Source organism: Labrus bergylta, chromosome 10, assembly GCF_963930695.1.
Source record: "Labrus bergylta chromosome 10, fLabBer1.1, whole genome shotgun sequence".
Classification (NCBI taxonomy): Eukaryota; Metazoa; Chordata; class Actinopteri; order Labriformes; family Labridae; genus Labrus; species Labrus bergylta.
In genome coordinates this window covers 26,978,560-27,001,251 of record NC_089204.1, presented here as the reverse complement: position 1 = coordinate 27,001,251, position 22,692 = coordinate 26,978,560, and the positions used below count along the sequence as shown (strand labels likewise).

Below are 22,692 nucleotides of genomic sequence, written 5' to 3'. Positions count from 1 at the left end.
ATCAAAAAGTCACAGTTCCTTTTAGCTCACGCAATCAGCTCCTGTACATCTTCCTGCTTGTTTTATCTAATATTTACTAAATCAAAAATTTGACAGAAGATTTTGATTCTGATCTGATATATGGATGATTGAGAACTTGATTTTGGCTTAAAAAAATAATTTGATTCTAATGTTTGAACTACATCATCAGCATAATTTACCTCAGTTTAGCTCTGTAACTGAGCCTCCACAGCTCTTTAGATGCACATTGCAACAAATATTTCCATCCACATTGAAGACAAATGAGTAGGAGAACAACAATGAACTGTTCGACAGACAGTTGAGTCTTCTTAATGTCAACACCCTCACTTTGGGAAACGTGGGCTCAAACGCCACGCTGTCATTCGACCCTGCGTATACATTAAGTGTCTTTCTTTGACTCACAGTTGCAGCATGTCTCCGGAGTCATTACTGCCCCCTCGCAGATCTTTAACTGATTTGTCACAGACTTTAGAAAAACGTCTGAGAAATGAGTTCAATCACCCGTGCGCCGCCCACTCGGTGTCACCTTCAGCGTGCATCAGACAGCCAGCGTGACGTCAGGGTTTCTCTGTTTTTATCAACCTCTCCTCTTAAAGCAGACGTGGTGTCTCACAACAAAACTGATCTATAAAGCCTGATCATGTACTTCATAAACAGGTCATATTCTGCTTCCCTGACCTCACATTTAATTATTACTTATGGTTAGGGGTTAAGAAATTTGTTAATTTGATAATAACTGTGCTGGAAATCACAGCGGACATCTCTCAGTGTTTAAGAAACAGTTTAACACATAAATCTCTTTTATATTTTTTAAAAGGCGCTTGCTGCCAAACATTATTCCTTTTAATACCATTATGATATCATCTGAGATTCAGAGAAATTCAACACAACTTATCTCAAGTGCCTTGAAAAGGCTGCCCATGTGTTTGCCCTTTATCAACACTGATCCAATGTCAGTACAGAAAACAAGGGGGGGGGGGTTAAATGAAAACTACAAATCTAAAGATAGAACAGAGCTGCAGGCTTGTCACTGAATGGAAATTGGTTTTAAGAAGACACGCCAGCATGTAGGAAGAATGGCAGAAAAGGGGAACAAAACAAGGCTGATGAGTTTTTCCTGTACCCCATTTTTACATTTTTTGTTTATTCATAGGCAGAAAATGGACTGATGTTTAGTGCCGGACTGTTATTGCATAATAAAGAATGAGACTTATACCACAACTGGAGGGGAGAGGTACTGATTTGAAGGCTGATATATTGAATGTTTGAGCTGGACTGAAAGCAGAACTCTTCTAGGAGGATCCCTGAAAGCAAGAAAACAGAGCCTTCGTCGGCTTTGCTTTGAAACACGTCTGTTGTTGATCCGTACGCTGCTGCTCTACCAAGATAATAAAAACTTTAAAGGACATTGAGTTTGTTGACTTTTCTGTTTACTTGTTGTCTTTTTGCAGTTGTGCACCTGAACCTTTATTACTGTTTGCTGTGTGTTCTTTTAAAGGGATATTAAACTTTATAATATACTGTCAACACCATCCAATGCAAACCAACGTCCTAGCGATTCCCTAGTGATTAAATGCTAATTTAAATTCATGCTAGTCGACTGAGTCTGAAGTTAAGAAAACAGCCAACAGTAAAGGCTGAGCAGAATTTATTTGATATGGTTAAACTCAGGTTCACAGTGTCTGCTGGACAACAATGTTAAACTGGTTTGCTAACAGTGTTGATAGCCTTGCAGGTTGACGTCCACATGCACGGCTGAATGTAGCGTCACACCGGTCGAGTTGTTATTTTTCTGACTCAGCCTACATACAACGGCATCATTGCAGGCCTGAATTAATAATATATTAATAACTAGATTAACTAACTAGTCATTCAGGTGACGACTAGTGAGAGTGACGACGGTTAATCCTAGGTCAGCTAACTGAGCACATCCCAAGTGCAAAACGACCGCCTGCTCAGATGTGACGCTCTGCTACTGGTGCTGCAACATCTTCAACAATAGAACTGTTAAGACACCGTGATGGACAAACTATAGGATTAAAACTGTATTTCCTGTATTTTTTAAACTGTTTTCATGCTGCTTCAAGCTGAATAAGGAGTGCAGGTTTGTTATTCTTGAGATGTTGATGCTCCAACAGTTTCTGTGGTTGTTACTCATGCAGCATTGTTCTGTGTCCCTTTTGGGAACATAGAAAATAGAAAATAAACAGACAATAAAGTAGGTTTTAGTATGTTACTTACAGGACCAGGAGGACCAGGAGGGCCAACATCCCCCTGAAAAAAAACACACAACAGAAGCAAAATATAAATCGCTGCACACTGATTGACAGAGAGACAAAACGACACCGACAGAAAGAAAAGAGAGGAAATGAAATTAAAAAAAAGACATATACAGAACAGAAATGTACTTTAGAAACTACTTGTGAAAGCGAGTTGCCACAGCTGACCTCGAACAGCGACATCAATAGGACTGCAGCAACAATAAAGGAGGCAATAACACCACCAGACTTCAGAGGAAATATAGTCCAACTCAAAAGATGCAAGAAGAGCCGTGAGATGAGTGGAAAGAAAACATTAAAGAATTCTTGTTAAAAAGCAGAGTGTGGTGGTGTGCACTTCAAGTGGATCATGGAGGATGTGGCCATACATATCTTCTGTGTATATATGAGCTGATATATCTTTGTATTGCGTGCACTGGGTGCTCAGGGGATCTGTAGAAGGTTCTTGAGTTTGGTGATTTGCATTCGGGAGCCTCCGGTCTTCCATTCAAAATGTAAAAGCAATCAGTTTGTGTATTTTAAATTGACAAAGGTAAAATATCTGCGTGTTTTCAGATTCATAAGCACCTACAAGGACATAAGAAAATGCATGTTGTAACTAATAATCCCTGAGCTTTTTTTCTTTTACTCCTATGATCCTTCTGAACATTTTAGGTCATCAAGAGGTGAACGTTTCCAGCCATGCTTTGAAGCAGGCTGCAAAGGGATGATAATGGGTCAGCCAATTAAAAACCTACAGTAGGCTGTCTGAGGTTCTGAATCCATGTCTGGATAGACCTCTTTAATATATGGAGAGAATTATTTTGAAAATTTCTATCATGAGTTGTTTTGTGTTCATCGATGAAGTTTAACCTTTGTTTAGATGTTCTGCCTGATGTATTTGTTTTTGTGCTTAATATTTGCAGGTTTAAACATGTCTTAAAGTTGCACTGTGTCAGAAATCCACCAAATTAAATCCTAAAATGACCTTACTTTATCATTAGACACATGCTATGTTGAAGTGCTGGCTTCTATGACAACAATGCAGCAGCCAGTATGTCCTCCTTCTAACTTTAGATTCTGCTCCTGAATGCTCTGTTTTCGTTCAGCGATTTTTGGGCACCTCCTGGTTTGCCAGGCAAACGGCAAACCAGGAGGTGTTGCAGCGATGGAAGCGGGCAAGAGAAGTGGTTCAGATAGAAGTGATTGTACCCGACCTAAAAAGCCTCTGCATGTTTCTAATAAGCTCCACGAGCAGAAACGTGCTCAAACTAGGATCAATATTGGAGATGCTTTTGAAAAATGGAGAGAGGTTAGAACGCAGAAAGTTTTACAGATCCATGCAGAGCTGGATAAACACTGACGCTTCAGAGTCTGCAACATGGCAACCTGACTCTAGGTAGGAGGGGGCGGGGAGAGACAGCTCTCTCCAATGTTTTGATTTTGGACTGCAGTACCTATTTTATACACTAGGTGTCAGAGTTACATATTGCTTCTTTAAAGTCATGCACCTTTTGTACTGCTTGGTGAACTGTGCTGCAATCTATCTCAACCAGGACACAACTGAAAAAGAGATATTTAATCTCGACAAGCTATTCCTAAAAAAATAATGTTTCATAGAATGAAAAAAATGAAAACTTCCCAGAGGATATCTGTAAAAAAAAGTGAAGCTGTTTTCATAAGTCTTTCCTAAAATCTAATATTCACAAGAAACAGAAAAACTGCAGGGAAGGTTTTTTATTCAAAACAGGATTATGTTAAAGTGAATTTGACCTTGACCTTCTTGGTAATAAATGTCACGGCTTCATTATTTCATCTTATTAAACATTTATTCCAAATTGGGTCTTTCATTAGCATACGACTTATTGAGCTATGGCCAAAAACTTTGACATTTGACCACAACTTTCTAATCACTTCCTGCTTTCATCCAAAGGGACATTTATAGCAAATCTAAGGAGATGTCCTCAAGGTGTTTACTGAGATTATGCTCCCATGACAGGGGAAGGGGATGGATGTCTGACCCTATAAACATAACGCTTCAGGCTACTGCCTTCGCTGGCACAGAGGCATGAAAAAGAACTGTTTGCACTCTTTTGCACAAACAAATTATCTGTATTTCCCGGGCACATTGGCCAATTTGCAGAAAGATTTTTGCTGAAATTACATTTTTATAGATATTTCTTTTCTGATAAGTGACAGATTTTTAGACATGCAGAGGTTAATAAATAACAGCCATAAGGAGAAAACTGAAGGGGGGGAAAAAAGTTTTTGGGTTATGTGCAGACTGAAGGTTTCAGAGAAATCAGTGGAAGGTAACATAACTGCCTTAAAAGGTTTACGCTTTGGATTCTGGTGTATCATACCAATTATATTGCTTGAACTACCTAACCTCCACCACCTCCACCTCTATCTTAAACCCCCCTCTTTTCAATCCACACCCCCCCCCCCCCCCCTTCCTAACGCACCTACACACACAGGAAGGGTTTTCAGTAAGGACAAACAAAGGGAATCATCATGTATTGACACTCGACATCGACTCACTTTTTCTCCTTTCGTCCCGTTGCCCCCCTCAGCACCTGACTGACCCTGTGGGAGGAGGCCTTGGTTAATGACTCTGTAACATGTCAGCACTGTAAATGTCACCGCGGGATAATACTCACAGGGTCTCCTTTCTCCCCCTTTTCCACTGGGACTCCGGACTCGCCATTCTCCCCCTGTCAGTGTGAACAGAGCAGAAAACATTGGCAGTGACTGGCAGCAAAGGAAGGCAACAAAAAAAGTGAAAATTAGGCAACGGCAGACGCTGCGAATAACAATCAGAAGCACTATACTGTGTCATATTAGCAAGACAAGTAATTATGTCAGGGGGGAAAAGAAGCACGACGACACTGTGGTGATAAGAGTCAAATGAAAAATCAAGCCCCTGTTGCATTGCAGCACTTTTACATGTTAGAATCATTCCCCTGGCTGCCAATAGATGGCACTTGATGACTGCTGCTGAGCTCTCCTAAGAGGGTTTTTTTTAATGGGATTTCTACCTGTCAGTTATGAGGAGAATACTCTAAGTAAACAGAGCTGTAAAGCAAATGTACTTCCACCTCGTTTCAAAACACACTCTGAATGCAAAATAAAAAGATTTGTGATGGTGATTCTAGTTTTTTAAAGACACACAGAGGCGAGTCATCATATTATATGTATTTCTCACGCTGTCATTTCCAGCCAGCACTTTTGCCACCGTGCATTTGTTCTGAAAAAGAAAAATCCAAATTCATCTTTTGTTGGGAGTCATGGCATGGTCTCACATCTCCAGTTCCCCTGTTGTGACACTCTCAACAACAACAGAGACAGAGAGAGATTAAATATTGTTCATCAGAGATTATTGTTGTTCAAGTCTGACATGTGAGGACTTGTAAAGGGCTTTAAAGATTCTCTGTGCTGAGATATTATGGAGCATCTGTTTAAGGTTCAAGGTTGTCTTTATTGTCCCTGCGAGAGGGCAATTTGTCTTGCAGTCAGCAGCAGAACACATGCATACATACAGCCCGCAATCAGCAAACAACAAAGAACGGACGATAAATAAATACAATAGTTAAGAGACTTTAGTAATCTGAGAGAAGAGAGACATCTGAGAATGGTTGCAGCGTGTTTGCACAACCTAGACTCCTACAGACAACAATTGCCATTCAGCTTCAGCCCCTCCCCCGTTTCCTCTCAACACACTAATGACAACAGCCGCTGTGAAGCCATTCATTTAACAAGATATAGCGACTGTTTCCCCATCCAAATTACGAGCTGTTATTAAGTCGGAAGACTTCTGCCATGTATGAACAGATGGATTGTCTTATTAATATTTGAGGCGGGGAGGACGGACTTGTGGCAAAATTGACTTTGAGTGTTAATTTAATTCTGTACAGCTTTTACAACCATATGTGGTCTCATGATATCACTAACCGTAATCTCACTAACAAAATAAAAATTGCTTTCATGCCTCCGTTTTGAGGCCTAAACAATACAGTTTCTGTAAATTTTCTGCCTAATTGGAGTCCCGGAACCCCGTCGGCTATCATCTGACAACGATTATGTGACTGGGAGGGACGGCCAACATTTCCAAGCTTGAGGTGTAGCCAGAGGATATATGGATAACTGATGTCCTGATCATTGTGAACAGTCCCACTTTACTTGGGATACAGGAAAGAAGTTGAAGTTGAGAGACGACTCGTTTGACTGTTGTGTCCATTAGTTGCAGATAATGTGTACAGATATATAAAAAAGATAAACTATCATCAGAGAGCTTAAGGGTTGCATGAGATGCATTTTGGTCAATTAGTTCCATCGGTGAAATGTTAAAAGGAGTGAACGTGGTCACTTTGGAGTCACCCATTGGCTTGGGAACCCTTTCTTTTGAAGCCTGGTGAACAACATTTTGTCCGTAGCAAGATAAAAGTGACCATATGGGAATCTCTTGAATGTACGCATTGAAGAGGAAACCCACTCTGTGTTATTTAAGGGTTGTTAGCTGTGAATTTATGATATCCAACTTAATTAATCCCAAACCAGTTGCTCCCAGTTGGATTAATGAAGCTGTTTCAATTGAACATGTCGATATAAATAATCTTCTGTTCATTGGGAAAACCAGTCGCTGTAGACTTTGTAAGGAAAGCGGATGTATTCAACATGACCTTTCCCATTGGTTTATGAAATACTTTTGTCTCTATCTTGGTTTTCCTTGTCGGGGGCAGCCGATTGGGCCGTGATCGGGCGCCATGCATCACTAGCCACAACGCAAATATCAACATCAGATCGGGCTGCAATGAGGCCCAACTGGATGGCCCGGATTAAAGCATATCCTGCTTTTTAAAAATATTTCACTCCAAAGTGGATCATGACTCAAAAAAATATTTGATTCTCTTCCAAGGTAGACTTGAAAATACTGATTGATACCATAAACGTTGTGTGTCATGTATGCAGCTCAAGCCTTACCAGGTTTCCCATTGATTAAGCAGTTAGCACTGAGTGTCAACATGCATTCAATGTAAATGACATGTGATGGAAAGTCAACATTGGTGCAGGATGTCACTTATTGTAAAAATCCTCCGCACTATACTCTGTCTCTTGACTTGTCAAAAAAATGTCTGTCATTACCGTTGTTAGATCTCCATGGAAGATCTTTCAACGTCCATTTATTGTCAGAGGGGTATGTAACAAGTTAATAAACCTTTCAAATGAGATTAACTGCAGCGCAGCCGGTATTTATCCAGACTATCTCTGAATCTACACAGTGAGAAAGCGCAGCGTGTATAGGACAGGGGAGCTGGTCCGCCTGCGGAAGCCTGTGGGTGATGTTGACTTTGAGGCACCTCGAGTCATCAAACTGCAATTAAGCCCGTCTGCATCCCTCAACGTCTCTCCATCAATATCAGTGGCGTTCTGTCAGAGCCTGTGTGGGGACTGTCAGTGGGAGATACAGCTATGGAGATGTGATTCATGAGAATACTGTCTTCCCAGCACAGACCTTCTTTTTCACTTTAAAACATTCACACTCGGCTGAGTGAGTGAGTGAAGGGGGAAGGGGGGAGGGGGTCGGCTCACACAGATGCTGCACAAGCTGCAGTTTAGACTAACTTGCATGTGTTTTGTCCGAGCTAAAAGATGCACAAGGATGGCCCACTGAGAAGAAGGAAGAGTCCCCGACGCTGCTCAATTTGAAATGCTTGTAGAAACCGTTTGTGTTCATTCCTCTCTGAGTTGTTGTAGCTTTCCTCACTTATCTTGAATTGTGTAAATTCCTCAACATGCATAACTTTACTTGCTTCATTTTGTTAAAATGTGAAGTGATTCACTTGGGGGCAAGAGAGTTTTCTTGTCATCCACAGTGAGCATGAATTCATAATGAAAAGCAGAGATGTACCAGTAATGTAAGGGCATGACTGATTCATGGGCGAGGGCACGGCTGGCATGCACATTTAATGCAAGCATTAGGAGAATTTCAAACAATGTTCCCGAAGCACCATATCTCTAAGTGAGATCAGCATGCGTCAGTGGTCTTAAAACGAATGCTTTAATCATATTCTTAAATCATAATGCTACCTTTAATCTAATCTCAAATGGTTAGCCGTGTGCTCTCCTGCAGGCTGTGCATTTGTAACTGTTCAATGAAATTACCTTTATATAATTTCCTTCAAAAAGCAGTCATTTATTTTACAAAAGACCCGAGAAAGCAAAGTAGCGATTGCAAAAAAAAAAAAAAATGCTGAGCATGCAATCTTTTGAGCTATTTCCTTTCTGCCGTGCAAAGCTTTGGCTTCATTTTTAGGATATAAAACTGATTCGAGTGAGATTATCCAGCTGCAACTGCCAATTAGAGAAAAAGTCATGAAAACTTAATCAATGATTGTGATTTCATTCTTCTGCTTTTCTTACAAGGACATAGTAAAACTGTATCATCATTCATCCAGGAGAAACGAGGATCCCTTGTGTCTCAACCTATGCTATGCATCCTGCTAGCCCATTTGTTTGGAGTTATTATAAGTGTGTCCTCAAAACAGACAACTTTCTTTTTCAAGGTTGGCCAGCTGACACCTCTCTTTCCTCTGGGCAGAGGGAGCAGGAGGAGGAATTCTGCGGTCTGAGCTGACACCCCCCGAGCGAGTGACGCACCTATACATCAAATGAACAGCTGCGGGCGAGAGGTTGTCCACTACACAATAGCTTTCACTCTCTGCATGATCACAAGTGGGCCACTGGAGGCTTTGTGGTGGGTGGGTGAGTTGGGGCAGCAGGGGGAAGGGAAGGTTGGGTTTTTTTTCTTTTGAAGGAAGCAGGTAGCATCAGAGACAGTTGGAGGCTTGGTAGTGAGCCCAACTGAGCGTTTTTAGCGCTGCATATCTCGTGTGCCTCTGGTGAGCTAAAGCACCCCTGGGCTTCATGAAAATGATTGCAGACCTTCTTTTTTTTTTTTTTCTTTGCGAAAGCACTGTACGTAATGGCCATCTGTCTGTTTAGAGTGTGAGCACTGAGTCACGCTGTGCTGCCCTGCAGGAGGTGCAGGGTGGGAACAGCTATTTAGCTTTCACAGTAGATGAGACTACAAACGAATGAAAAGGTGTCATTTCAGACGAGAGAGAATACAGGCTCGAATATCCTTCAAGGACAGGGATCTTATCACACATGTTGGACTTGTTTTGGTTTGCTTTTCAGGACAATAGAGCTTGTTTACACATTCATACATAGGAAACAATTCAAACTATCCTCTGCATTTATATCTGGTGTTTTGTCCCCAAGACTTTGGGGGTTCCCTATCTCAGTAGATCAGGTGTGCTAAATCATTCTCCAATTTTAAAATCACTCCAGAAAACATATTGGAACAAAGCTGCTTTGATTCGCAAATGTTTAAAGCTTTACTTGATACTTCTTTATACCTTTTACATTTCAACTCTTTTCATTGTATTGCATTAAATCCACAATTTAAGTTGCACCTGAAATAATTGAAATGCTAACTCTCATGTTGTCTTTTTCAAATAATTCTCCTCTTTTTTGCAGTTTTTTTTAATGGATAAAGAACTGCACAATTTTATAATAAGTGATATAGAAAGCAAGGTCATTATTTTCATTTCTAAGTTCTCGTTGTCCTCATTCAGAAAAACCCGAGTGTGAGTATCTTAGAGTGGATTAAATGTTGAGTAGGCTGTCAACATGTCTAGGTGTAAGGTCGCCATCTTGCTTTTTTCATATTAAGCTTTTGCATAAGCCATCGATACAAACATGAATGTAGGCAGGACTACCTCCAGATTTGGTCAAACTCAGTAAATGGAATTGAGCTTGTATAGCACATTTCGAGTCTTCTGACCACTTTTACACCGCAGGTCACACCGACACGTTCACACACTGATGTTAGAGGCTGCGTAGTAAAGTGACCATCAGTATTAACTCATCCATTCATACACATTCATACACCGCCGACGAAGCAGTGGGAGCAACTTGGGGTTCAGTGTCTTGCACGCGTACACATCGGACATGTGGCTGCAGGAGCTGGAGATTGAACCCCCGACCTTCCTGATGAGAGACGACCGACTCTACCACTGAGCCACAGACGCCTTTTAAGCGTCTAAACAATCATCCAGAAAAATAATCACCTAATATATTTCGTTTCTTTAATGCACTTCATTAACTTTATAAAAAAAATGTCTGACATTTCCGATTGCAGCTTCTTAAATGTAAAGATTTTCCATTTTTTTTGTCATTGAGGAAATGAAAGGTCAGTGTTTTCCCTGTAAAATTTCTGATGGGTATTTTTTTAACGAGTGTTTGACATTTAATAGACCGAGAGATAAATTCATAATTAAGAAAAAAAGACCTGTGAACTGACTAAGAAATGATCATTAGCAGTAGTCGCTGTCTCTGACCACATTTTAGTTCCAGGGGTTATTCAGGTGCGACTTAAAAAAACGGTACGTCCTTTAGAAACACCGCTCGGTGCAGATGATTAAACTCCCTCGCCTGTTTGGACGAAAAAAAAATGCTGCAATGAACACTGCTCTGTCTTCTTGACAATTCAGCCTGCTGGAAGTGCAGGTAAAGGCCAGTTTATCAAACAGGGAGACAGCTTGAATTTACTTTAAATGCCACATGTCAGTACTTTGTTTGCGGAGAATAATGTTTGGAGTGATACCTTGACACTTGCTCCTTCGGAGGTTGCCGGGGGACCCTGCAAATTACAAGCAATGAAACAGTCTTAAAAGGATCAAATGATTTAATGTCACAGAAAGCCCAGTGAATACATGTGTTATCTACTTTTCAGTCATTTCTTTCACAATCCTAAACCATGTCCAACTATTTTCTTGAGAAACATTCCTATTAACACTGAAGGCTCCTTTTATGATACCTTTCTAACCTCTGCACTAACGCTCCGCTCTTATGAGGACATTGTCGGCTCCCAGCAGTCTATAGATTATCTGTAAGTGTGCCTTTCACACACTCACTTGTTGTCACGCAAAAGCTAATTTGACTTTGAAAAATAACCCCCTTCAAACTGCACACCGTGTCCTTCTGCCAAAACGGACAAGAGAGAGTGATGCCATGGCGAATGTTTTGAATAGATGATTTTTACCCCTGAGATCTACTTCAGCAAAACAGGGGAGACTCATAAATGCCAGTACCGGGGGACAGAGGCAACGCTGCCACATGTTAAAGGTATCATCAGGACACTGCCATTTAGAAATGTCACACCTTCTTCCAACTTGTCTCTCTTTTTATCCTGAGACTTTGTGTCCTACAACTTTATGAGTTATGAGGAAGGCGGGGCGGGGGCGGGGGGATTCTCGCTCTGAGTCACGCAGCGAGAGAGGTTTAACAGTGAGCAGCTCGATTTAATAAAGATAATTGAACCCATGAAGCATAGCGGCTATGAAGGCAGAACTGAACCTCGCTAGTTTTTTAGATGAACTAAAACACGGCCACCTCCTTCGTCCTGATCAAGAGCGAAATCAGGGCCCCCAAATGGGGCATGAAAATAATTGGACTGTCGATGCATCAGCGCTACATGATGCCTAAAAAGACTCCCTGTTTGTCTTGACATCAGAGCAGTTTAGATGGTGACAAGCTGTCTGCGGTAACGCATCGTGGCGTTTGTGTGTTTGTGTAGTGACCCACACACTAAAAGGGCACAAACAGTGTCTGGCAGTGCTCGGAGCGCCGGAGGGAAAAGACCATAACTCAAGGAGTCAACGGGGCCTTACAGACAGACTCGTCCTGCTCATCAATACAGCCAAGTCTCAAGTGCTACCTTGATACACTCCATGTAGTTTTAAGCTGGGAAATAACGCATGTTTGCAGGAAAAAAAACAAACATTTTGAGCAGATCAATACAGCCTAAGCATGGAGTCACTGCAAACATCCTCACATAAATGTTTCACTAGAGAAAGTGTGATTGCTCCTTCAAACTGGGTGTTCTTAGAGCCTGTCTGCTGCTTTAAAAGGCTTTTCTAACTATGATGACTTTGCAACATCTTGTAATGTGTCCACTTGTGGTGAATTCTCACTTCATAGAGACATTGCTTATCTTAAGGCAGCGGTTCTTAACTGGAGGGTTGGGACCCAACAGTGGGTCGTGGAGCCCACCAATTTTCAATGGCATCACCTGGTGTGCAGTGTGTGATAGTGGCCGCTGCACTCTCGGTAAAATTAGCATGTGTGTATGCATGCAGTCAACTTTTTAGAGGAAAAAATAGGTTTTGAAAGTGTGTCTTATACAGCGGATTTTATGGTAACATGATATAGAAGAATGGACAATTGGCCTTAAAGGCCTTCTATGTGATTTTTCACACTTAAATGTAGAAATCAAGTCTATCCTCTGAAAATAACTCTGAGTCATGATTGTCTACAATGGGTGTAACACCCGAGTCCCACTGTCTGTGATGCTTTCAGAGTTTTCAGAGTCCTATCCTCACTTTGTTTACATCGCCCGGACGGCCGGCTGACTCCTCCCCTCGTGTATAAAAGTTGTTTAATTGAGGGACTAGAGAAAAGAAGAATAACATACTGTACTCACTGCTTAACTGTGTTTCTAGATCACGCTCATTTCAGGTAAATTTACATGCAGTGTGAAGATACCAGCATAATAAAGATCGCTAGCATTAGCATGCTAACACAACAATGCAGCGCAAGTTTGTTTTGGTTTCATGCTGGAGCTCAAGGGCGACATCTGCTGGATCAAAAAAATCGCATATAAAGCCTTTAAAGAAGCGTGTGCACTCTCTGGATACCCTTCTAGTTTGCCATGCAGTATGAGTGAGGATTTTGAAGGAGTTCATTTCATTACCTTACAGTTGAATATGTGAATATGCCTCTATTATTGTATTGCACTTACAGGAAGTCCTCTGGGTCCAGGTTCCCCAGTCTTTCCTCTTCGTCCCTGAGGAAGACAGACACACACACAACAAAAAAAAAGATTAAGATGAGAGAGTGAAGATGCGACAACAGGTGTAGCTGTGCATACATGCTGCCTACAATCAAGTCTAGATGGCAACTCCTGTCGCAGTCTCTAATTTGCTTTTAATTAACAACAAGAAAACAGCTTAATTGCTGCACCCCGTGTGGCCCACTAGGCTTTGTTCCCTCCGCTGGTTTGCTGCCTCCTTTCCAGCTGTGCGAGTCCCCCCCGGTGCATTAATCAACCCAAGGAGCAGATACTGCAGCGCACAGAGCCAGGCCAGGCCCGGTGAGCGCTGTCCAGCATTTTAAAAACGAGGTCAGAAGGGAGCGACCATTTGAACCCATTTTTGTTGTTTCAAGATCAGCTTTTTTCCTCCTTCTTTTTTTTTTTTCTTCTTCAATTTTGTTAATTAGCAAAGGCCTCGGCGCTTGAAAAGCTGCAAGTCTTGTAAAGCTGACATCTTAATAAGATGTAATGCAAATCTGAACCAAACCAAAGTTTGTGTAATTTACATCAAGGGAGCTTATGTCCTCGAGAGAAAAAGAGGATAAAGCTCTGTGGATATTCTTACAGCTATGCAATCAACTGGCAGAGTATCACTGGCTCTGTGTTGTAAAGAGCTTCTGGAATTAGCTGGCTCTCACACACACGAGACAGATGTAAAATCAGCTCAATTAGGAGATGGTAATGCTCCGGCCGGTATCAATTCACTGTATACAGTAGGCAGGAGATCAAGACAATGCAGATATCTGAACTACGGCTACATAGGATTACCTCTTTCTAAAAAGGAGTTTCATCATCTGACACAACTCCTATACTGAACCAGTGCATGTCTCTACTACTGTATGTGTCAGTATGGTTGACACAGAAACACTTCTTTCCTCCACTGAGTCGGTGGTGGAGAGGGAAGGAAGGATCACTGGCGGCTGAGAGAAAAGTAGAAAAAAAATCTAAAAAAAACAACAAAAAAGCGACGCCCCCGACTCTTCTTCCTCTCTGACACTCCGGGTGCGCACACTGTGACTAACTGGGTCAGACTTGACATGTCGCGTTCGCCTGCAACAAAGACAATGGAAGGAACTTCACTGAGAGCCACCGCCTTTTAATCATCTGTTTGCATGTGCGCTCATGCTGAAATGTACTGCATGCGTTTTTTGTTTTTTTTGCAGTTTGTAGCGCACAGATTACAGGATTATGAAAACAAGGGGAAGCCGAGGTTCACTACAGTAAATATTAACCTTAATGATGACACAGTGGAACCAGTTTGTGCACACTCCTGGGAGTTGCACGCTTCCCTGTGTTCTTGTTGTTTGAAGTGCGCAACACGGGCTCGGCCCAGCATCTTTTTTGAACATCTGTGGTAATGTAGTTCTGAGGCAGTGAGTGAGTGAGTGAGTGTGAAGGAGTGGGAGAGCTGGGAGACTTTGAATTGCATCAACGGGAAGAAACAGCACCTTAAACACCTTCAAATCCTCCCCGTCAAATCACTGACATTACACTGCTTTGGATTAACGTCTTTGAAACGTAATTGGCTGTAATTGGCACAAAAGGAGAAGCTTACAAATGTCTTCCATGAGTGCTTGTATGAGCATGACTACATCCAACACACTTTACTTTTGTGTGAAAAAGGTAAACTAAAAAAGCCTTTCTGTGACGGTGAATGGTGTTGTGTTTTTGTCTCTTTCATAAAAATTAGGGCCGACACTGAATTGTTGCCGCGTTTGCAAATCATCAAACTGTTTGTTCTCACCTTAGCCCCTGCCTTTGTCCTTACTCCTCTCAACCCCACAACAAAAGCAGATTACATAGATAAGTAATTTAGCCAATGAATATTTCATCAGCTATTATTCCAAGCAGGTCATGAATTATGCAGTTTCTGAAATTATTTCTCCACTTCCGCCCTTAAATCTCTTTTAACACCTAAGTGCATGATACTTTTTATGTAAGTGCATTTGCATACTATCATCGTAATAAACAGAAATAAACAACGTGTGGTTAATTAAATAGTATCAAACTCTAGAGCTTACTCACACAGGCACACATCAGTCATAAAACGGTTCTTAATATGGTCTCAAATTTGAAAAAACTTTCTTTGGAACATATTTTTCTGTTGCAGAAGTAGTAGCAGAAGAAGATTTACTTTATCAATTATCAATTAATACTCTCTGTATTTGAACACGCTGCACACACATATCTGAAAAACACACACACGCACAAATGGGATCCTATGAACATCCACTTATTTAATTGAGGGGGTTGCCCACAGAGAGCTAGTGGGGTGCAGTGCTCAGGAAGTGAACTTGCCCCTCTTCAGCTACAAGACCAACTTCCAGATTTGGTCCGCACCAGGACTTGAACCGACGACCCTCCAGTTCCCAACCAAGTTACTAAAACTGCAGTTCCGCCAAATGGCCACTTGAGGCTGGCTCTGAAAGAGAGTCAATCCCCATTGACACCCATGATAAATGCCCAACTTTAGAGAAGAAACAAAAAGTGTTTTTATTCCATTTAATGACAACTGTACCAGGGATAAAGGTTTGCTGTCACAATACTCTAAACTAAAGCTGGTAAAAATCAAAAGATATTGATATCTTTTTCTAAAACACAGCAACTAAAAATGTTGTAAAGAATGGTAATACTGAAAATTTCTACAACCTTACAGGGTATGCATTTATGTTTCTGTACTACTACAAAAAAATGAGTTTTTCCTTCAAAAACTGAGATAACAAACTCAAAAAAGACAGAGATCGCTTCAAAACATTTGTGTGAAAAGCCATGTGTGAAGCCAAAACTGGAAAAATTCCCTTTTAGAATAATCTTTGATTCATACCATCTTTCCAGTTTTCTCAGTAAACGTGCCTTTCACCAACACATTGATACAACAGATCTGATATAATATCTATAAATACAATGTTTATATTGTCATTACACAGCGAGAAAACGGCACCAGAGGAAAGTAACTGACTCTGTCATATAGAGATAATGATTTCTTTTTAAATCCTACATCACCAGGTAGCACATACGTGTGACGAGTCTCAGCGTTTATACTCAAAGGTCAATGTTCAATTCTGTGTAAATGCCACTCCAATGATTTGATCAAGTGGAAACGTCTTGTTTGGACTTCTACGACTCCTGTAACAGTGAGTAACCAAACAGATGTTATGTTCTTCTATTGAATTGAGGTCATTTTGTTGTCATACTGACTCATGTTGGAGATGTTTTCATTTAGTGACTTTAAAAACGGTTTGTGTAGAGTCATTGCAGTGACAAAATAAAGGACTTGCGACTGTACAAGCTTGATTAGAAAATAGTTAAACAGCAACAGCTGAATTGTTTATTTGTTAAGGACGAGAGTGATAACAACCTTCACATTTATTTCATATGAGCCTTTTTGTAAAAGTAGGAGTAAACATATGCACGCAGCTTGTTCAGTATTTGCAGCACTAAAGCAAAAACAGTAAATCCACTGTTCAGTGTTCAAGCACATCTGATAAACAAAATGATAAAATGCCTCCTTTGTCCTTAAAAGCTTTTTCTCAGACAGCACATATTCAGTCTGCTGCCACCATCAACAGAACCAGAAATCAAACAATTACAAACTTCTCATTCCTCAGATTACAAGTTTATCCAAGAGATTACAAACTGTATATACTGTAGGGCTTTACTCCGGGTAAATGTAGCCCATGTTGTTGTTGTTGTTTTTACAGATTGTCTGCTGAATAAGGTATACACAACAAGTGAAGAAATAGAAAAAGGTGTTGGAAGTGATGTGCGGTTTTTCATGCCGTCTCTAGGCAACAAGGACGAACAGGAAGCAGAAACTGGGGATTTCAACTTGAGAAAAAATAAACAGAACAAGAAGACAAATGATGCTAGATGATGTTTAAAACATGACAAATGTGTGACTTCAAAACAAAAAGAAGTGGGTGGACAGCAAATCAGCTCACAGGGCGATACAACGTGCAATAAGGCACATGTCCACAAATACAGTTTTTTTGCAGCTTCAATACAAAACCAACGCAGTTCAGCTTTTTCAGCGCTTAGCGACAGCACAAAATACACCCGCACCGTGCTCAAAGAAAGCTGAACTTTTGGAACATCTCAGCATCCGTCAAAATCTTCTCTCTCTCACTGACCAATCAGAGTCAAAAAGGGGCGGGGCTTCTCATATATTTGCCAACAACAATGGCAAAGAAGAAACTTATGACTTGCCTTTTCAAGGGTTCAACTTTTAGGTCTAGCGCAGCTACTAAAGCCAAGAGGACATGATTTCCTAAACTAATTTCCCTGTTTTCTTGGTGATTTTCCTTTGATGAAGGAAGACATTAAGCACACGGAGCTATCTAAACGGTCACTACCGAAGTAAGAGTTCAACTTCGTAACCTAGCAACAATAAACACCGGTGAGGAGCGCTCTTAAATCGAGGTTGTGAGCACCTAACAGGCTCTAAGAGCAGTCAGTGTAACCATGTAATGAGTAATAAGAGCTGTAGAAAATAACAATGTTCAACAACAGGTGTGATAAACATCATGTGATTGTCCAAAATCTTTGGGTCGAGAAAAGCGTCTTCTTTTATACTTTTTTTTTAACATTTTGTATTCAGAATATAGAAACGTTGCTGCACTTTTTTACTTTCATATTGCTCTTCTATCTTTTATGCTTAATATTTTATAACACTGACTTCAGGAGCAACACAAAACAACTCCAAAGTACCTGTGCACTCCTGCACCTGTGAAAATGGAAGAAAAATCTATTCTATTGTATTCTGAATATTAGAAAATGAAGAGGATTTTTAGCAGAGGCAAAAAGAGCAGCTTGCTGTTGGTCTCTTCAATAATACAAGTAAACTTTATAACACCTAAGTATGCCAGAGCGCTTTTGTTAAATATGTTAACACCATGATAATTGCAGCTTGAATAATTACAGTATGGCAAGCCCCCAACACCAGCCACTTGTGCAAATTATTCTTTTCTTTCAGCTGAGTCAACGTTAACTTTCTCATTTCCATTTTTCTGTTTCTCCTGTTTTTCTCCCCCTTTGTGTATATTTCATAATTCTTCTGCTCTCGTCTAATCCCTCTCCTGTCTCCTGCTCTTCCTGTCATCTCTCCTTCCTCCCCGTCTCCTGTCACTCGCCCCGATTCCTCCCTCACCCAACTTCCAGCGCCTGTTGGATCACCCTGGCAATCTCTGTTGCTATGCAACGCTCAGTGTCCTATAAATTTGACAACATCCTAGTGCTTGATTATTATTTGAGCGCTGCAGTGTGAAGCCCTCCTTCAGGTCATTGCAGTAGATTAGAGGGAGGGCGAGATAGGGGAAGGGGAAGGGGAAGGAAGGAAATGAGGGATGAGTGGGAGGGAGGGGAAGGTGGAGGGAGGGATTGAGGGGGGTTGGAGGAAAGGAGAAGGAGAGAGAAAGATGAAGTAGAGTTAATGAGAGAAGGGCTGGCAACACAGAAAGTATATTTACAAGGACTATTCATCAGTTCCACTCTGAAAACCTGCAAACCACATAACAGAAGTGTGAAAAGCTCTCCACATTAACTTCTAATTCAATAACGTTGCTGCTGCAGCTAGAGTGGGTACACTTTGGAGCTGAGGTGAGGAGGCAGTGTGTTTTGAACTTCTGCCTTAATCCACACACAGATCCCAGCCTCAACTCTGCTCGGAGTTGTAAAAGTGTAAAAGTAAAGCACAGACACGGGGGCCAGCTCAGTCCCCCTCCCCACGTCTGAGAGCAAAGTCAACGGCGACAGCGTCACACAGCAGAGGCACTCGTTTGTGATGACTCCATAATCCTTATCCCAAATGTCAACATGTTTCTCTGAGACGTCCCATGTCCGACCGCCCATGCCGGGATAACACAGTGGTGTAAAACGGAGAGGCCAGGATGCGATGCATTTCTTAGCAATAAAGCAGATATACCTTCAAGAAAAGCCACATAATCCACCTGACAAATGCCCCCGTCAAGAAGGGTCAGTAGATAAGCCTTCTGATATAAACACCACAGGACCAGACTCAAAGCTTACAGAGGCTGTGAATGATGGGCAGGTTTCTTTTTCCTTTTATAAGCAGGGAGAGCTATCAGCGGATAAATCAATTTAACTCATTTCAGCGTCTGAACATTTAATTATATCTCAAACACAATATCTCAACTTTGATTTTGCCAATGTTCCTCTCTACGTGAATAAAAAAAAAGAAAATAAATGAAGGCCACTGGAGCTCCAAAAGTCATTATCTTGTTTTCCTTTTAATACTCAATCTGTACAAAAAACAAAAAATCCAATTTATTTTCACTTTGACGTATTAGGGTAAAAAAATTACCCTTTTAACAACGTTTGGCCTCTCACATGCTGGACAACATGATGAATTCAGCTACTAAACCATCACTTAAAAACCAAATGTGATCTTACTGCTAACTAACAGAGTAAAGTTTGGCAACAACATCTGATGAAACAAGATCGTCAACGACTCTATTTCAATGAAGACGCCCCAATGAGGAGCTAAAAATACATCTCTGATGATAAAAAGGAGGATATAGATTTTTAGTTTCGGTAACTGCAACAAAACAGGACTGAAATGTTTGTGGTCGGATGTCGGACACTGAACATGCAAGGATATTTTACCTCTCTGTGTGGCTAATCTGTCTGTCAAAAAAAAAAGCAGGAGAGACGCGTGTGTGTGTGTGTGTGTGTGTGTGTGTGTGTGTGTGTGTGTGTGTGTGTGTGTGTGTGTGTGTGTGTGTGTGTGTGTGTGTGTGTGTTAGTGAAGCAGAGCGACTCAGAGAGCACGTCCGGGCACAATAAAGAGCATTAACGAGCTTTGGATCGCCTGCCAAAGCCGTAATGAGTTATGTCTATATGGCTTCATAATATCAGTAAACTTGTAAAACTAAGGCTTCTTTCTATAAATATGTATAAAATGTAGTTTAAAAGGTTTAATCTGTGGCTCTTCTGTACTAAAACGTTCGTTGGTAGAAGTAGAAGTGCTCTCACCACACCGTGACATTACTCCTCTACTCTACTCCTCTAGTGAAAGGCCCACATTAAAAACATTATAACGTCAAAGCACAGAACATACTGGATTTATAGTACAGTGATATTCCTTGAGAGTGTTTGACAATCACGTTATTGATACAGTTGAATCGACAGGTATGTTGGATTTCACTGCTTGAGGTGTTTCAGTGTTTGAGTTCAATGTCTGACAGCTGTTAGGCTAATTGAATTAGTTTAGCTAAACATTAAGACTAAACGTCTTAACTGAAAGTGACTTTTTATTGACGAAACAGACTAATATCAATCAATCAATCAATTTTTATTTGTATAGCGTCAACTCATAACAAGTGTTATCTCGAGACACTTTACAAAAAGCAGGTAAAATACCTTACTCTTTGTCTTTTAACATTACAAAAGAGCATACTCATTGCTATATTACAAAGAAAACTATCTTTTTAGTTGTCGTAGACTAAAACAAGACTAAAATTACAAGGAGTAAAAATGGCTAAAATGTGATTAAAACTTAGAGGCATTGTTGTCCAACAACTAAAACTAAGACTTAAGCTGCTGCTAACAAGATACCTATGCTACACAGCTTTTGACTGACTAATTAAAAACTGCAACCGCAAAGCCAACACAAAAGTGCTAACAGCTGCAGTTCCTCGCATGACCACTAGAGGCTGGCTCCAAAAGTGAGTCGGTGCCTATTTGGCCCATAATATAAATGCCAAACTAACATAGAATAATGTTCTCAGTCTAGTCTAAGGTTTCTTAAGGTCATGTTTATCAATGTTTTAATTTCATTGAGGCTTAGAGTTATGCATAATGAAGGGCGTGACCATTTAGAGTGACAGGTGGCGAGCTGTTTGTTTGACGTATCCCTCTGGTTGTGTTTGTGTCTGTTGTTGGTGGCTTTCACAGATTTGAGAAATATTCTGACTTGCTGAAAAGTTGATTTGACTAACATGCCCCTCAAGGAGCGGAGATAAAAGAAGAATCCCAAGAATGCTAACATCATACCTTGATATGTCAGGAGTAATTAGCAGGTGATGCCATCTCCATCACCACACCTGCTTATTAGCTTGTTAAGTGATTGTCATACTTTGATATGTTTGAGGCTGACAGTACACGGTGGTGTTTTTTTGGCCTCGTAGAGAAGACAGGTAGAAATGAAAACTCAGATTGTTTTTAGTCACACTTCATCTTTCCCTAGAAATGTTGGAAATTGCACAGCAATTATCGGTGCACTCCACAAGCTCTCTTAGCTTCTTTAGCCTGATAGTTACACAACTCTGGTCAGTAACCACAACAAAACACTTTTTAATTCTGTGGAAAATGTGACGGTTAACTATTTCATTCTCAAGCTTATGAATTAGCCACAGGCACAGATTGTAACGCTTGGACAACTAGACATTTATTATTGATTTGTTTTTGCCTTTTTGGCTTTTATTGGGCCAGCTCAAGAGAGACACAAAATGTGTGTGTAGGCGGGGGGCATTGTGTGTATGAGAGGGCTGACGCTCAGAGTGGAACCTGTGGCTGATGTGTCCACGACTGTAGCCTCTGTATTTGGGGCGTCTGCTCTTCCGACTGAGCTAAACAGACACCCATAACTTGACATTTCCAAACGCTTTGCTCCTCTTCAGTGCCACCCCTCATGTACATATGGTCACTTCTAGCAAAAAAAATAAATAAAAAACTTAGCAAAGGCAAGAATGCCAAACTCAAGATTCAAAAGGGTAGTCTATAAACCAATGGGGGATGTCACATTGGCTGCAGCATCCATTATTCATCTATGCAAATGAGCAGACAATCTTAGTATTTTCTGTTTTTTCTTACTCGGCCTGCTTCACATGTGACACAGAGGTTTAACGTCCTGAAGGGGAAACTATCTGACATTGCCAAGTTGATGCGCGACAACGTTATGTGGCTCGTGGGAGACGTGACCTTTTTTCTTGACTGGAAAAACTCACATGCCACTCCCCACTCCTTCTGCCTGAGCTGACTCCTGTCTCCCTCTGGGGACACGTACCTCAGGCCACCTGAGCCTTTTGTCTGACTGCTGCACACTGGCTTCAAACTGGAACCGACTTTGAAGTTCATGAAGAGCAGCTGCATTTGCTCGGCAAACAAATGTGTGCAAAACAGCCGAGACGATAACCCTCCGCAATGTCCATGTGTCATTTAATAATAAATCCCAAAAAGAAAAGGTGATAGAGTGTTTTTTAGTATGTGTGCAGGTGTACTCCAGCAGTTCAGCAAAGGGCCAAAGATCAAACAAACTAAAAAAACCAACCATCTTCCACAACCGTATTCAAAAGGATGATTTGGACACAGACTTTTCCAAAAATACAAGCGGCCGTCCAGAAGTGTGAAGCTGTGTACAGACCAAAAACTATAGAAACACAGACAGACAAATGTGCACACGCTGCATGCAGCCTGTCACAATATTTACTCCCGGGTGTAAAGGCTGTCTGCTCCTGGCAT

At 41.0% G+C, this 22,692-nt stretch overlaps 1 protein-coding gene across 8 annotated transcripts in view; it reads right to left on the bottom strand.

The window, feature by feature from the left end:
* The window catches only part of LOC109983217 (collagen alpha-1(XIX) chain), a 134,092-nt gene that overhangs the window by 40,732 nt on the left and 70,668 nt on the right, over positions 1-22,692 (bottom strand). For 7 of the 8 annotated variants that reach the window (XM_065959366.1, XM_029277128.2, XM_065959367.1 and 4 more), the window contains 5 exons: positions 13,144-13,188; positions 10,948-10,983; positions 4,940-4,993; positions 4,821-4,865; positions 2,263-2,295 (listed from right to left, as the gene is read on the bottom strand). In XM_065959366.1, the coding sequence (XP_065815438.1) occupies positions 2,263-2,295; positions 4,821-4,865; positions 4,940-4,993; positions 10,948-10,983; positions 13,144-13,188 (213 nt within the window). The remainder of the gene's footprint in view (positions 1-2,262; positions 2,296-4,820; positions 4,866-4,939; positions 4,994-10,947; positions 10,984-13,143; positions 13,189-22,692) is intronic. The other variant, XM_065959368.1, reaches the window with a different exon arrangement.